This window comes from Montipora capricornis, chromosome 10, assembly GCF_036669925.1.
Source record: "Montipora capricornis isolate CH-2021 chromosome 10, ASM3666992v2, whole genome shotgun sequence".
In the NCBI taxonomy this organism is placed as follows: Eukaryota; Metazoa; Cnidaria; class Anthozoa; order Scleractinia; family Acroporidae; genus Montipora; species Montipora capricornis.
Genome location: NC_090892.1, coordinates 25,538,388 through 25,553,387, shown reverse-complemented (window position 1 = coordinate 25,553,387; position 15,000 = coordinate 25,538,388). Strand labels below are relative to the sequence as shown.

Sequence of the window (15,000 nt, the reverse complement as noted above, 5' to 3'; positions counted from 1 at the left end):
TTGTGGCAGTTGAACCTTCCGCTTCAATTTGACTAGTTTCCTTGCCCGCGCGCCAGTTAACTTCAGAGATATAATAAATATCTTACTAACCTCGTTTTCTCGGTCCGTACTGTACATTACGGATCCTCGTTTTTTGCCGTTGATTTATTGCCCGCGCGCTTCGCGCTTGGGCCATAAATCAACGGGAAAAAACTCGGTGCGTAACTTGCAGTACGGGGCTCGAACTGGGTTAGTAAGGGGTATTTATTCGAACGATTTAATGGCTTCAAGAGGAACACACTTAAAATTATTTTTATTTACATCATCATCAATGGGTAGATTGTTCCATGTTACTATCGTCCTTGGATAAAAGGAATACTTATAAACATTATTTAAAACACTAATTTGCTGAAAAGGACGACTATTCGGTAACCTAGTAGCTCTTTTGAGTTCTTGCACCTCGGGAGGAAAGCTAATACCAACATGTCCCTTTAGGATCTTACATAACATGCTAGCTTGGAAGAAGAGTCGACGAGCTTCAAGAGAATCCCAACCAAATTGTTCAATCATTGGAGTGACATGACTAAAGCGAGAGTAGTCACTAAGTACAAATCTTGCTGCACGATGTTGAACCATCTCAAGTTCATAAATATTGTGTTTGGTGTAAGGGTTCCACACACAACATGAATATTCAAGCTTAGGACGTACCAACGTGCGGTATGCTGTTTCTTTCACTTTTAGGGCACATCCGCTCAGGATACGACGCAGTAGCCCAAGCGTGGAATTCGCCTTTTTGCAAATGATGTTAGTAACATGCTCATTCCAGCAAAGATTTTCTGTCACTGTGATTCCGAGGTATTTTGCTGACGGAACTCTAGAGATAAGCTGACCATCCACAGAATATTGAAACACAATCGGGGTTTTCTTGCAAGTTATTCCAAGATGATAACACTTCTTAACATTAAAATGTAATTGCCAAGTATTTGACCAAGATGATAATTGTTTAAGATTATCTTGTAGAGTCCAACAATCTAGTGCATCATGGATTTCTCTGTAAAGGATGCAATCATCTGCGAAGAGACGTAGGCTTGACTTGACAGATGATGGGATATCGTTAATATATAACAAAAATAGGACAGGGCCCAAAACTGAGCCCTGCGGAACCCCAGAAAGGACTGGCTTTAAAGAGGACTGCGTACCATTTATTAAGACTAATGCATCTTGAAGGATACTTTAAAGCACCTACAGGTATCACAACGATTTTCTGCCTTGGGCTTTCGATCGTCATACGAACTTTTTTTACGAGTTCCTCCTCGAGCCAGGCCTTCGCAAGCTGAACTTACCTGACCATGGTCGTTTACAGTAACTTTACTTCCGTTGTGCGCTGATTGGTTTAAATCTGAAGGTGATTCTGAGACAGCCGTGGGGGGCCTCTCCTTTTCCGCCCTTCAAGCCCGCCCCCGAGGGAAAGCACTAGATAACAACGACCTAAACTTGGTGAGCCATCGATATGTCAGCGGAGCCTTGAAAGATGATCACTTCGTTTCCGTTCGCTCGCTCCTCGCTCTCTCGCTTGTGATCGATCGCGGCGAGGATTATTTCAGTCATAAAATGGTCAATAGACCTTTCCAGTTTATATTACTAACAAGCTGTTCAATACGTAAAGGATTTTAGCAGTATTTTATTACGGATCACTCTGACCATCCGTCGTATGTTTGTGACTACTCTCTGGGAGAGGGAAGGGGTTCTTCTTTTTTTTTTTTTTAGTCGTCCTCAGTCTTCAGAGTTTCTACAGCCAGCTCGGGTTGAAATGCTTGAAAAAGTCAGTAATTCCCAGGCAAAACCTCTATCAATAACAAAATTTCCCAGCCAGCTCATCGAAACACCTGTATTTTTGCCAGCCAGCAAGATTCCTCTGGGGAACAGATAATGTGAGGAACAGATTCGTTGGGTGCCCCTGATAGCTCTGAACCAAATCTGGGGCTCGAATTTTAAGAGTCTAAACGTCTCGCGCTCGCACTCAAAACACTTTGAAGTCTCGGTCTCGCAAAGAATAACGCTAGTCTCGCCGTCTCGTAAAGTCTCGCATTTACCATTCGCCACCCCTTCGTTACAACTACAACACGATGGAACACAAGTTCCATTTTGCACACAGTCCTACGCGATCATTTTGACAAGAGTTGAAACCTGGATCCAGTCGATTCTGTCAATATGGCGGACTGGAAATGACTGAAGAAGGCCTTCATTTGTATTTAGAGTTTTGTTGGGATGAAGATATATAAGATAAAGGTATAAAAGTAGTTAGTATGATTAAAGTTTGGTAAAACACATGGTCTTAAGCCAAGTTAAATCCTTTCCAGGTGAAATCAAATGAAATCCTTTCAGACGATCAGTTGGTTTGATGAGCTGTCGCGTGCAGAAAATCAAGAATTTTGGCTCAGTAACTTTCATGGTTGACGAGGTAATTTCATGTTTTTTATGCTAGTCAAGATGAAATCAAAATATGGACGTTAAAATTCGCGATTTAAGCAAATAACGGCGCAATATCGCTTCTGTGCCACTTCTTCAATAAGACTTAATTAGATTTGTATTTAACTGTTACACAGTAAGAGCGAGCTCACCGGAAGTAGCATATACCGGTAGTTGCGAAAATATAAATTGCACCGGTGTTTCATAAGTCACTTGTTGCCATTCTTGTCAAGCCTTGTTTTCTTACATACTTGACTAGAGGGTATCATAAACAGTTGTTTCTTTGTAATGCATGTACGTTTTACATAAGCTTAATCCAACTTTTCGGATCAATTTAAATGCATATAAGCCTTACATTTTGAACCTTTATAGCTGATTTGGAAATGTGTTGTTTTTATGCAGCTATGATGTGAGTATTGAATCAGCAAATGAGAAGAAGAAGCAGTCATGACACTTTGCTATCAAGGAAAGAAAATTTTGGCACCAATGGTGCGAGTTGGTACCCTACCAATGAGACTACTGGCTTTAAAATATGGAGCTGATATTGTGTATGCTGAGGTAAGGAATTAATTTTCTAAGAAAATGCTTAAACTTAACAATTCTAAACTCAACTACGTACTATTTTGTTTGTGACATCCCTAAGATGAACATTTATCACCAAAACACATGAAGAGCATGTAATTTGAGGTAACTTAGGAATGTATTCTTGGACCAACCCAGATTTTCCCCCCTAGATTTTAGTAATAACTGCTCTGCTATTAATCTGGCTAATTTTCTGCTTTGTGTAGGTTCATTAAAATCTTTTCTAATTTCCTTTAAGGAAATAATTGACTTTAAAATCCTCAAGACAACTCGACTTGAAAACAGTAAGTGATTTTGATGTACATACAAATTGATAACAATTATGCAACTTGTCTTTAATTTGATGGCACATCAGTCTGCAGTGCATACTGGTAGTTTTCTTTTCTCAAATGGCCAAGTGACTGTTCACAATGGTTTCCTGGAAAACCAGAATTGGAGATCGAGGATTCAGGATCGGGGATCGAGGATTGATTACAAGCTAAACTAAAGCTTTAAAAAATAAATAAATAAATAAAAAATCTTAAGTGATCCAGGGCGTTGATGTAAATATCAAAATATTTACTATAGCGTGGGATTTTTGCAGTGATTGAGAGCACCAGAGTTAAGACTGTATCAAGCGAGATTGTGATTAAATAAACCTCGAATATTGAAACTTGTGAACTTGTGCAGAACACTGCTTATTGGGAGGCGAGCATTCTTCACATTCAAAGGGCATAGATTGTCAAGTGTACTCTTTAATCAAATGCAGAATCCCAAGAAAGCACGAAGTAATGCAATGCATCTCTTCAAACAATCAAATCGAGTGTTTTTCCGACATGATTGCAGTGAATTTGCTCAAGGCGGCTGAACCTGAAACCAGAATAAAAACCTTCTTCTTGCACTTGTGGGCTAGTTTCCTAGACAGACTGGAAAAGAAAAAAAGCTGAGAAGGCAAAGACTGTTTTTACCCTCCCTTAAAAAACAAAACAAGAAACAAACAAACAAACAAAAAAAATAAAATAAATATATATATATATAATATATATATATATATATATATATATATATGATAAACGTGGGGAAATAACCACGAATACCAATATGTGTAATTTTGTGTTCTTGTTTTATTTTGGTCCAAGAAAAAGTGGTCTTAACTGGCTGTTTACAAGATTGAAATTTTGTAAGTGACCACACGCTGAATCTGTAGGGGTTGGCTGCTACTGAACCACAGCTAATGCACATTATCAAGCCATGTAGTCATGTAGTGTACACAAGAAGTGCTGACTGATGCAAACCAGATCTCACAATGCCTCCCTGGTGTTTCACTCCCCCCTCAAAAAACAAACAAACCGTTCACAGTGTCTTAGGACTTTTTTCTATTGTTATTGCGGTAACTTAGAAATTCGCTTTTCATATTTATGTCTACTGGTCTAAATTTGTACTCGGATTTATGAAGATTAAAATTTGTATAAATTGATAATTGGTAACTCTATACAGTATTCTATTTAAACAATAGAGTGTTTCTGTCGAGGAACTATCGGCTGATAGTTGCCCCGCAGAAATTTGATGTTCTTAAAACAAATATTTGCCCGAGAAGCAAAGTTTTGAGGGCAAATATGCTAGTTTTAAGAACATCAAATTTCCAAGGGGCAACTATCAGACCGATAGTTCGAGACATACTGTAAACACTCTGTCTTTATTGTTCACGACTAAATTTTCTTCCGTGCGCCAGCTCAAAAATCATGTTGAATTATTTTCAACTTTATTAGACGAAAGCCGTGTCAGCCAATGTAAAATTTGAAAAAGAAAACAAACAAAAACCCTCTTAATACAATTTCGATTGTTTATTTTCAATAAGGCCGCTTGTTTACAGAGGAGTTTTCACGGACGAGTACAATCCATCCGGGTATTTTCCTCGGACGGGCACTATGGGCTGATAGTGTCTCTCCACGGACGAACACTATCACGTCATGTGATCAATTTAAACCAATAAGAATCGGAGAAAATTTAGTGGTGAACTATAAGGTATGGTAGTTGTCTTGCAAGTGAGGTGATAAAGGTAATCATATCCAATTTTTTGCCCAAATTTGTTTTGTTGTGAAGACACCTTAGGTAACATAAAACAAGACAGTAATGAAAGTTTTGCAAAATACATGAGATGAAAGCCTAAATTAGATGCTGGTATTTTGATAGGGACTGACAAGTAGCATAAATTAATGGCAGCAAATAGTTGTATATCCTAGCCAAGACCACTGTAAGCATGCAAAAATATTGTCTTTGACTTTTTTAGAAATGCTTGGTACAGTTGACTTTATACTAGTTGATGGTACAGTTGTCTTCAGGACTTGTGATGCAGAAAAACAAAAAGTTGTATTTCAGATGGTAAGTTTAGTATCAAATTTAAGCAAAACAGTGTGCAAAACATATTAAAACTAAGATATTTGTTTATTTAAGGGTTCACTCCTGAGGTTACAGTTAATCCTGCTGCAATATGTGATCTAAAATACCAATTTTACATTTACGTTCTGTTATTAATGAAAGCAATCTTCATTAAGACATAAACTTGCAAATGACTCTGATTACATTGTTTGTAGCTGATCCTATGCCACTCTTGGCAGAAAATGCACTGGCATTGTTGTAACTGAAAGGGTTGCAATGTTTACCGTATTTGTGTCAAGGAGACTTAATCTGATCAATGGAATGAGTATGAAGTTTAGAGAGCCCTTAGTGTAAGTAGTGAAAGAGAGGATGGACAAATATCAAGAACCTTGGGGAAAAAATTCAGAACAATATGGAATGAAAACCATGAACCCTGTTGTTAATTTGTGAGAGGGCTAGGAGAAACTTCCAACTACATTGTAGACTAGCAGATCTAGCTTGTTTAAGAACTAGACATCAGGTCTCTGATGTAATTCTGCATGTGCATTTTGCAAAAGGTTGCTCTGAGTGTTTGGGACCTTTCCAGCAAATTTATGAATTCTTGCAGGGCACAGCAGACCCAGAGAGAGCTCTAAAAGCTGCAAAAATGCTGTAAGTCAACTTTAAGTTGTAGCTAATCCTTAACACATATACATGTGTGAACCCTTTGTGGACCCTTTGGTATTATTATTTATTGTGTTGCCTTGCAGAAGGATTGCTGTATGTTGCCTTTCTTCGAAAAAAAGTGTGTAAAATTTTGCTTTCAGCTTGTATCGTAATTGCCCTTAATCAAACAGCTGTGGCCATGTTGAGTCTGAAAGGAATTGAAAAAGTTTGTTTTGCCCCAACAAAACTCGTTCCCAAACATTTCAACTCGCGGCTCAGGGTACGAAAGCTATTGTTGGCCAATTTGGCCGCCACATGAATAAGGCGGCCCATGGCTGTAACTGCTTGTGTTATCGCAGTGCTTTTTGAAATTGTTTTAACTCTTGCTCAAACATAAGAAGCTTATATCACATACAGTATTTATTAGTGTTCCTATCAATATTTTTTTGTCAATTTGTAGTCAACAGTGTATGGTCTTGATTTTGTGCTTAATTAAATACATGCCTATTTTAAGGAGAATTGTAGTTTGGTTTCTCTTTATTTACAGAGAAAATGATGTTGCTGGAATTGATGTGAACATGGGTTGTCCAAAAGATTATTCAGTCAAGGTTAACAGATTAATGGGCTTACAGTACTTGTACCTATTTTTACTAATGGATTATTTCTTTAATTAACAATTAAAGGGTTTGTACTTGGTGAGACCTCTCTCTTTTACCAAAATGTCCCTGTTTTTATATTCAGATGCAGCCTGGTCATTAAGGGTACAATAATATATATGAGTTTGTTGGTTCTCTGTTCTCCATGTAATATTAATAATTTGTTATGTTAGATCTTATTTTATGATAAATTATATGGTACTACATTGTATAATTTTAGCACACACTAGTAATTTAGTTGTGCAGTAATGTTTCCTCATGTAGCAATTATGATGCAATCAAACCAAGGACCCCATATATTGCCCAGGAATATTTGGTAAAATAAGTTAAAATTTAGTTTACATCTTTTAAAGCTAGGAAAACTTTTTTTTTATAAAAGAACCTTCAAACTATTATTTTCCATTCTCTCCATCCTCACTCTATTGATGGGAAAGTATGGTTTGTTATTTGATGACAGGGAGGCATGGGAGCAGCATTGTTGACACAGCCTGAAAATGTCAAAAAGGTAAGGCAACAACAATAAGTGCCTAGTATTTCAAAATTAATAATTTCATTGTGGTTAAGTGTAAGCTAGGCAAGGCGTTGCTGGTCAGTGGTGTCAGACATTTGGGCTGTGGGGCTCCCCACTGCATTGTGCAGGGAAGGACAAGTCATGATCATCATTGCAGATCTTGTGTTGTGCACTTGGTGTTTCGTCTTGTCATTTTTTCTTCTGCCCATCCTTAGATCGGTGACTATATTAAAATAACTTTATCAGTGGTCCATAAGTTAATTCAGTGAAATGAAAAGCAATGTACAACAAATTAATAATGGTTGCATTTACATGTATTTCCATCCTGTAGATTCTCACGGCACTTGTAAAGGGTGTTTCAAAGCCAGTGACGTGCAAAATACGAATTCTACCCACGGTAAGATGCCTTTTTGTAATGAGTACAACTCTTAAAATATGAATTTTGATTTGAACCTCTTTAGTTTTCCTCTTTTAAATGCATCTTAAGTAACTTACAGTTAAGGCGAGGGGACTGTGCCATACATGATTTGGTTGTGTTCACAGAGCATTCTGTACTCTGTTGGAGGACCTTTGACAATTAAGAGTGATGGCATTTATTTTTTTCTTAGGCGGTTTTAGTATTCAATGTCACAGCGTAATTAACTCGTAATTTACTTATCTCTTACATTTTGACATCATCCTTGCTCCCTAAGGAGCGCGTACGCATGAGACGTTTTTGAGCTTAAGGCTCAAACTGGAAGTGAAAGTTTCGCACTCCAAGACAGTATAAGTCTCTTTCAAACGTTTGAACTAATCGTGCCTGATAGTCAAAAGATACTTACGATGCCGGTGCAATGCTGATCTACCAACTGAGCTATGAAGCCACACAGTTGGGAGAAGGCCAGTTTGTTGGGCTAATGTGTTCCCGTGAATGGACAGATGAATGAAAGAAATGTATATTTGAAGTGAGGGTTTTAGACGAAAGAACTGAGTGATCCTCGTACTTAAAGTGAGCAATATAAGCAATTGTCACTTTACGGACACTGAAATATTCAGGCAGATTCAACGGAATTCAAACCCATGACCTTTGCGATGCCGATGCTATGGTCTACCAACTGAGATACGAAGCCATACCAAAATTTTTCAGTTTCTGTAAAGTGACGATTTTTTAAATTGTCCAGTGAAGTGCGAGAATCACTCACTTCTTTCGTCTACAACCCGCGCTTCAAATATAATTGTTTTTAAATTGATACGGAAATTACCTGGAACCGTGACAAAATGTTTTGTTGGAATTGAGTACAATATTGAGTTGGTCGACTTAGTCTATTGCCTGGGATGAAATTACAGCTGGTTTTAACGGCATTGAATTGAATTGAATTGAGTACAATATACACCTTCAAGTCGTTCAGTTTTGAGGAGCAAAGAAATGGACCAAAATGTAAAACGCGTGTGTGGGGCGTGTAGGGTCTCTTTTTTCTTTAAGCCTGTCTTTCTTAGGCTCGTCGTCTTGACAACGACGTAATATGAACAAATTGTAAGGCTCCGGCAAACAAGGAAACATTGTTGCGGAAGCAAATGTTTCCCCGTTTGCGGCCCTTGGAAGCATTTTTTGCAGAAGCAAAATTTGCTTCCCGAGAAGCAAAAATGTTTTTCAGGAACATAATTATTTCTTGCTCAACAAACGTTTCCTCGGTTTTGCGCCTGGGAAACATTTCGTGAAACAATGTTTCCTCGTTTGCGAGGGCCCTTAGGTTATGCGGAGTAGGCGATCCCCTAATTAATTAATAATTTTTCGCCAAATATTAACATCGTTGATATCAATAATTTTATTGGTAGAATGTTGATACACACTTTCTATGCCGATCAACTTGGACATAATCGGGACAATAAGGGGAAATGATATTTTAAAATAATGTTCTCGAAGCCCTTAACTCCTTAGTTCTAATAACTCGCCGTCCTTTTAACTTTCATTTACAACGGCATTAAGAAATTCAAACTTTTTCTTTTGGTTATCATTTGTAACTTGTAGTTGTAACATTTCTTATTAACGTAATGGCATACAATGAAATAAATGTATATTTGAAGTAACAGTCCTCCATTTAAATCTGCACCGTCACTCACTCAGTGAGTGAGTGAGTGAGTGAGTGACAGTTAATTTTATTTAGTGCGGGGTACTTCAAAAGAATAAAGCATTAAATGTTTCATTCATTGAGTCCTTTCACGGGAACAAATGAGCCCAACAAATGGGGTCAGTACGCAGCTATTACAACGGCTCTCGGGATTGGCTCAGAAAACAAGGGACCAAAACAAACAACCAATCAACGATGGACCCTAACCCTAAAAACAATAGAGCTGCGTCCTAAAGGGATCCAATAAAATAGGAGGTTGTAAAGAGCTGCGTCCTATCAAATGGGCCTTATTCGCGCGGCGGCCATGTTGGCTATAGGCAATAGATTTCGTACCCCAAGCCCCGAGTTGAAATGGTTGGGAACGAGTTTTCAATCCCTCTGGACTCAACATGGCCGCCGTGTGATTAAGGCCCATTGACCTGCTCTCCCAACTGGTTGGCTGTAGAGCATTACACTGGCATCGCAGAGATCATTGGTTCCAATCCCGTTGAAATCACCTGAATTGTTTAGGTGTCTATAAGAGATAATTACTAGATTCTCCAGGTAAGTGCGCGGATCACTTCTCCCTTTTGTATTGTCGAAGATTTTGTAAATTTGGGGGAACTTGCCGACTCGATTAGCTATCCTATTTTTGGGTGAAACTTGTATTTTTACATTCTTTTTTTAAAATGTTGTTGTTGTTCTTGACCAAAGCATGATTTTACGTTACTAGCTGCCCTTATGGTAGGAACCAACACAATCTAGGGCCTTACACGAAAACCCTGTTATCATGAGAAAATCAATTCAAATTCTGTGAACACGAATTAAACCGTTGGTATCCTGATTACTAGTTGAAAACAGAACGTCGAGTACTTCATTATTCAGTTTGCCTGTGTCTGCCCAGTTTCTGAAGACTTATCATTGCTTAAACCAAATACTTAGCTTAAAACTCGCCATAGCACTTGCTAACAAAGTAACGTTTTTTGTTGAATTTCATAGATCGAGGAAACGGTTGCTTTTGCTAAACTTGTGGAAAGTACTGGCATTGTTGCTTTGGCAGTTCATGGAAGGTATAGCAGTTGCACATGTAAAGAGAGAGATAGAGAGAGAAATTTACAAGCAGAGTGTCCACATATTAAATCACTCGCTACGATTTTCAGCTTTTAACCGTTATCGAATTGGCACAATCAAATTCATCACTCTTAGTGTTTTATGACAACAACAACACCACCTCAACATTTTTGCCACAATGAAAACTAAAACACCCAGAATAAAGATTAATTAAAATGGGAAAAAACACAAACTGTAGAAAGCTAATGGAGATAAGAAGACTTACTTACAGAGATTTATGGGTTGGTGCGTGTGTGAACTTAATTCTTGCACCTTGTTTTGCTGTTGGAAAGTGCTGTTAAGGTTTTAACACTTCAAGAGACCTTGTTATTAGAAGGATTGACAGTACAACACTTTATTAAGTAACAGCAATGCTATGGTACCATGTGAAACATCAATTATTGCTAAACAAGATGCAGTCATTTTTGTGACGTAACAAGTTACGATGGAAACAGGAAAGCCTTGCAAAAACACCCTATATTTTGGCTTTAGTTGCCCATATCTGAAAAACGAATTGGGTGACCTCAACTTTTTATTGCACAAAAGTGATCAACAGGCAAAGATGAAACTCTCTGCAAAGTTTAAAAACATTCTGTGAAGCGGATTCAGAGCCACCTTAAATAATTGAAAATTTAAGGTAGCCCTGAATCCGTTCCACAGAATTTCTTTAAACTTTGCAGAAAGTTTCACTCTGGCATGCTGATTACATTTCAGAAATTAAAAAAAAATAAAATGGGCGTCTATGAGTTCGTTTTTGAAATATGAGCAGCTAAAGCCAAAATATGGGGTGCTTTTTTAGGGCTTTCCTGTTGCCACGGTAACTTTTTAGGTCACAAAAATGACCGAATCTTTTTCAGCAATAATTGGTGTTTGATATGGTACCATAACATTGCTGTTAAGTGATAAAGTGTTGTAGTGTGAATCCTTCTACATGCAATAAGAACGTTCCTTTCAAGTGTTGAAACTGGTTTGAGCCACCTTACATCGTTGGTTTAGACATTTACCTGTGCGTATATCGAGATTTGATGCACTTTAAGAGTAAGGAGAGCGCTCAAGAAGCCACAGTTGCTCAAGGAGCCTTCTACGTCACTTTTGCACTAATTTTTCTTTCAACGTGCTTCAAACTCGATGTACGCTCGCCAAAGTATAAACTAAGAGAATTATTACATTGTAATTTTTCATGCGCTCGAACGGAAGACCAATGTTTGAAAGGCTTTGAAGTCAATGAATGCAGCTTATAAAGTTACATTGTTCATCTGGTTGCAATTTGACCCAGTGATCGCTTTTGATTTGTCAATTGTTACTTACAGAGAGAAGCACGAGCGGCCGAGGGACCCTGTGCACATTGACGTTATTCGTGAAGTAGCAAAGGCTGTTTCCATCCCTGTTATTGCAAATGGTGTTTCAGCATTGGTGAAAACGTTTGACGACATTGAAAAATACCGACTGGAAACAGGCTGCTCTTCTGTGATGCTGGCGAGAGCAGCACAATGGAACCCTTCCATTTTCAGGTAACTACTGTAATTGCTCCAGAAGCAGTTCCTCGAATAATTACATTTCTACGAATACTCTAAAAAACGACAACGTCGACGCCACCGAACAATAAATATTTGGCTTTAAGGAGGGGGGGGGGGGGGGGGGGGGGGAAGAAGTATGCTACACAGGTGGCAACCCATATCAGTACATTTCTTTGTTGTACTCTGTAATTCAGCAGTTTGAAATAACGAAATCTAAGATTTTGACAGCGTCATCATGTGAATCGTTCTCAGAGAGGTGGCTAACTCGAAAGCGTATGCTACTTTGGACACCACACATCCTACAGTTAACTCCCGTTGTAGTGGACACCCTCGGGACCGCGATTTGGTGTCCGTAATAGCGGTGGTGCGAGAACATTCTTATTTTCAACCACATTTACAGAAGGGGGTCACATGCGGGTTCATTTTCATTAACTCCAGTACCTTTTTCAGACCCGTTGTCGCACGTAAAGAGCGTCATAACTTTATTTACAAACAGAACAGAACTTAGCAGAACAGGAGTTACGTACCCTTTGTGTAGAGTAGATCTTCTAAGTACGTAGAAAACAATCATCGTATGTTGCAGCAATGTCCACACATGCATCGTTTTGGTTTCCTACTGTGCTGAAGTACAGTAATCTACATTTCTAAAAAAATATATTTTCAAGGAAAAACCTGAACATAAACTATTGTTTGCATCAGCTATCACATTGCCTTAAAATATCGATTTGAATTGCAACTTTCCCCACTTTGTCGCCAAGGAGACTAAATTCATTAGCAACCTTAAACTTCCCTCTGTGAATCAAAAAAGCAGAAAAAGTAGACTTGATATGTGTGCAAATATTCCAAGGTGCTGCTCGGTGTCCGCTATAACGAGAGAGAAAGAAGGTGTCCGTAAGTCCGTAATAGCGATAGTCCGTAATAGCGGGAGTTTATTTCAGTCAAACGTCTGTAATTTTCGTCGGGGATTTAGCTGCTGTCCGTAATAGCGGGGTGTCCGCAAGGCGGGAGTTGACTGTATATTGCAATAATTTTATTACATTATTACACCATGACCCGGAGCCTACAACTCTACTGTGTTCGTGTCACAGCGTTTTCACAGACCGATTTATTTTTAGATTGAATTTCCCGCGAATGAGACTCCCACAGGAGGCCGATGATCAATTACAAGAAATTAAGCTGACGTCATAGGGTCACCGAACCGGAACTGCCTTTGTTTTTTCGGGAAAAGATAGTCTAAAAATAGATCGGTCTGTAAAAATGCCGTTACATAGGCCCAGTATGGGAGCTGTAGGCTCCGGGTCATGGGTGCCTGATTACATCTATCAGTGCAAGTATTCTAAGCAGTTGTTGCTGTTGTTCTTTTCTTTATTGTTTCGTTGATTGTGTTTTATTGGCCCTCAAAAGCCCCTATCGGGGAGTGGTCAATTAAGTATGTATTTGTATATATATTTATTTATTTTCACAGAAGAGAAGGTCGCTTGCCCGCTTTTCAAGTCATACAGGAGTACATAAAGTTGGTATGATATGATTTATGACTTTGTTTTTCTCGACCTCTCATCCTTGCAGTGAGTCAAATACGTAGCTTTCCCTTTGCAGCAGGGTATTTTTTGACCATGTTGCGATACCCAGGCGATTTGATGTTTGTCTTGTTTGTTTATCCTATTTACCTTTTAGTTTATCTCTTGAGCATTGTCTCATGATCTTCATTAGAAAAATAAAATGTGCGCGCGATCCCAGGAAGTTCTTACTCTTATATTCAAGTGATCCTCATCTAAAGTAAAATTTGTTGTTTTTTTTGTTTTGGCAATCTCTTCGCCTACAGCATAAAGACATGTTTCCTCTTTTCTCATCCACAAATTGGCTAAGCACAAGACAAGCACAGGATTTTCCACAGGACGACCACACGAACTGTTTTGCAGTACAAAGCGATTTGTGGTACTGATGGAATAGGAAAGTAGCTCTAACTAGCTCGGCCATGGAACAAATGAATTACCTCTAACTTTTTTGTTCGACCCAAAAGAAAAGAGAATTAAATAATACTTTTTGGACACCGTGTTGAAAGTTATCAATTATGAAGAAAAAATTGTTGAAATTGAGTAAAAATTGTGGGCACCGAATAAACAAATGCATGTTTATTGCCAGTTGTTTATTGGTTTTCTTTTCATAGGCAGTGGAATTTGACAATGCGGTGGGAAATACAAAATACTGCATTCAGGGATTGTTGCACGAAGATACGACATCAGCGGAGGCTAAACTGGTACAGCCCACCAGTAACATGCGCGAAATTTGGTGAGCATGTCAAATATGAACAGTTATAGAAAGATGCTCGGCTCATCTTACCTTGTTATTGAGGTTTTTTATTTTAATGTGAAAAATAATGTCACGATTTTTTTTTCCGCCATGGCTTAGTTATGCCAAGAAGATAGGACGACTTTTTTGAGCCAGTCAGAGACAAGTTAAATCAGTTATGTTTGCCTGAACACGCGATTTCCCGTGCTACGCGCGCCAGCCACGTGTATTTGTTGTCATTGAGGAGGCTCGAAAGGGTTTTCAGCTGAGCGCGCGCGCGTAAGCCACACACAAAATTCTAAAAGCTGCTCACATCAGCTCATGATTCAAAATGGGTCACCAGAAATAAACAAATACCGCTAATTTAGCTAACCTTTCTTCCAATTCCTATATATATGGAATATAAACAGACTTCCCCTATTTTTCTTTTTTTTAACCACGAAAATTGTATACACACGGTTTAATGGTCACTTAAATCCGTTTGTGTTTGCCTGTAACTCCACTCGCGTGTGCACTCGAATGAGCGGGTGACGCATGCGTAAATGCTGATCTTGTAACCCCCTCATTTTTCCTGATTTTGCAACTTTAATCGTTTTTATCTCTGCTTCCGGTTGGTGAACTTTTTTTTCATTTTTTGCATGTTAGCTTAGATTAATTTAAAACGTTTGTCTTTCAAATTTAAAAAAAAATTCTGTAGGTGAAAAAAAAAATTAGAGACATTTCAAAAAAACTCATTTTTCTGAAAAACTGACCTACAGATTTTGTTGAATTTTAAATATGTTAGAGATTATTTCTAA

At 38.3% G+C, this 15,000-nt stretch overlaps 1 protein-coding gene across 4 annotated transcripts in view; it reads left to right on the top strand.

Annotated features, from left to right (window-relative positions):
* Positions 1–2,114: 2,114 nt before the first annotated feature.
* The window catches only part of LOC138019140 (tRNA-dihydrouridine(20) synthase [NAD(P)+]-like), an 18,750-nt gene continuing 5,864 nt past the window's right edge, over positions 2,115–15,000 (top strand). For 2 of the 4 annotated variants that reach the window (XM_068865812.1, XM_068865810.1), the window contains exons 1-12: positions 2,126–2,268; positions 2,851–3,006; positions 3,269–3,314; positions 5,300–5,391; positions 5,996–6,039; positions 6,581–6,641; positions 7,147–7,194; positions 7,532–7,597; positions 10,287–10,357; positions 11,708–11,908; positions 13,380–13,431; positions 14,082–14,203. In XM_068865812.1, coding sequence (XP_068721913.1) covers positions 2,896–3,006; positions 3,269–3,314; positions 5,300–5,391; positions 5,996–6,039; positions 6,581–6,641; positions 7,147–7,194; positions 7,532–7,597; positions 10,287–10,357; positions 11,708–11,908; positions 13,380–13,431; positions 14,082–14,203 — 914 coding nt within the window. In that variant the 5' untranslated portion in view covers positions 2,126–2,268; positions 2,851–2,895. Of the gene's footprint in view, positions 2,269–2,339; positions 2,711–2,758; positions 3,007–3,268; positions 3,315–5,299; positions 5,392–5,995; positions 6,040–6,580; positions 6,642–7,146; positions 7,195–7,531; positions 7,598–10,286; positions 10,358–11,707; positions 11,909–13,379; positions 13,432–14,081; positions 14,204–15,000 lie in introns of all 4 variants that reach the window. The other 2 variants (XM_068865811.1, XM_068865814.1) reach the window with 2 other exon arrangements.